General features: G+C 25.5%; 1 protein-coding gene across 1 annotated transcript in view; it reads left to right on the forward strand.

Annotated features, from left to right (window-relative positions):
• Positions 1-1,168: 1,168 nt before the first annotated feature.
• The window catches only part of LOC111631473 (nephrin-like), a 176,490-nt gene continuing 176,176 nt past the window's right edge, over positions 1,169-1,482 (forward strand). The window contains exon 1 of the mRNA XM_023375719.1: positions 1,169-1,409. Within this exon, the coding sequence (XP_023231487.1) occupies positions 1,349-1,409 (61 nt within the window). The 5' untranslated portion in view covers positions 1,169-1,348. The remainder of the gene's footprint in view (positions 1,410-1,482) is intronic.

The raw sequence follows: 1,482 nt of genomic DNA on the forward strand, positions 1-1,482 counted from the left end.
GTGAATTAAAAGGTAACAATTATTTATAAAAAAATATATTATTAAAATATAAAAGCAGTATATATATTAAATGCCTTACACTTATTTTAAGCTCTTCTAAAATTAACAAATAGAATTATTTTATTTTTACAGTTAATTAAAAATATAATATTTAATTATAACTTTACATTAAAAAATGGTAACGTATATTGTAAATTTATTTATTTTACTCCAAATTTTATTTATTTGTTAAATAGCGAATCTATTGATCTTCAAAATAAATAATTTAATATATTTTAATGTATACAATATAGTTTCGTATTATATTTTCGAACAATTAATTCAATGAAAATGGAATATCTTCAAAACCGTCCTTTCTCTTAATATATTAAGCATTGATTTTAATGGTAGAATAGTAATTAAGTATACTTAATAAGCAGAAGTTAATTTAATTTGTTCGAATATCTCAGATGTAGTTTAAAACTTATAGCATGTCATTTATCATTTTGTAATACGAGAAGATACTTTTTGACTTAAACAAGGTAATCACCCTCAGGTTAACTTGAAAGCGTTTATATTCTTACCTTAGTTCAGGATTATATAAAATTCTATCTAACCTTTAGAATGATTAAAAAATTCTTAATATAATGTATTATGTTTTAAATGGATATATGTTTCGTTGAGTAGCTGTTAATGTAATGAATTTAGTTTAATTTTAAATATCGCATTTAGTTAACATACTAATTTTTATATGAAAAACAAAAATAAATTAAAAAATTTAAAGATATTTTTTATATTCTACTTTGATTGTTGAAGCAAGTTTATATTTTCTTAAGCCAGNAGTAATTGTAACAATTTTTATACTGATATATGTTATCTTTTTTTCCTTTTTTTTAATGGCGAAGTACTTTGTCTTTATTTTCGTACACACGATAATTGTATAAGAAGAGATAATATAGACATATTTATATTTGATCATAAAATCTTCGAATTTTTTATAATATCCACTAATTGCTTAATCCCATTTTTGTAAAGAGAAAATGGTAAGTACTCGAAAAACGATTGTGAAATTTAACTCTGGGATGATGTTATAGGAAGGCGCTTTCGTCACTAGCACGTGACTTGTCGCATTACCCAATGATCAGTGACTACTTGCAACCGAAGGTGCAGTCGCAGCAGAGTCCTGAAGCCGCACACACTGTTCAGCTTGACCGCAAGTATCTCATCCATCCTTCTCTTTCAAGAGAAGGTGACCAACCTGTTACTGATGATTATATTTGAAGCGATGTAAATACTTTGAAGTTTCATTATTGGCTTATGAAGTGTATTGTGAATGTGTGGCTAATTTTACAAAAGCACCGATTTCAAAATGGGTAAGGTTGTGCTGTTCAGGACATGTTTGTATTTTCTTGTAACTGCGTACGCTCGAGGTAAGTTCTATCAGATATTATATATGTATGTTTATATATATATATATAATATAAAACAAATAAAATAATTAAG

This window comes from Centruroides sculpturatus, unplaced genomic scaffold, assembly GCF_000671375.1.
Source record: "Centruroides sculpturatus isolate CEXI.00-Female unplaced genomic scaffold, Cexi_2.0 scaffold43, whole genome shotgun sequence".
Classification (NCBI taxonomy): domain Eukaryota; kingdom Metazoa; phylum Arthropoda; class Arachnida; order Scorpiones; family Buthidae; genus Centruroides; species Centruroides sculpturatus.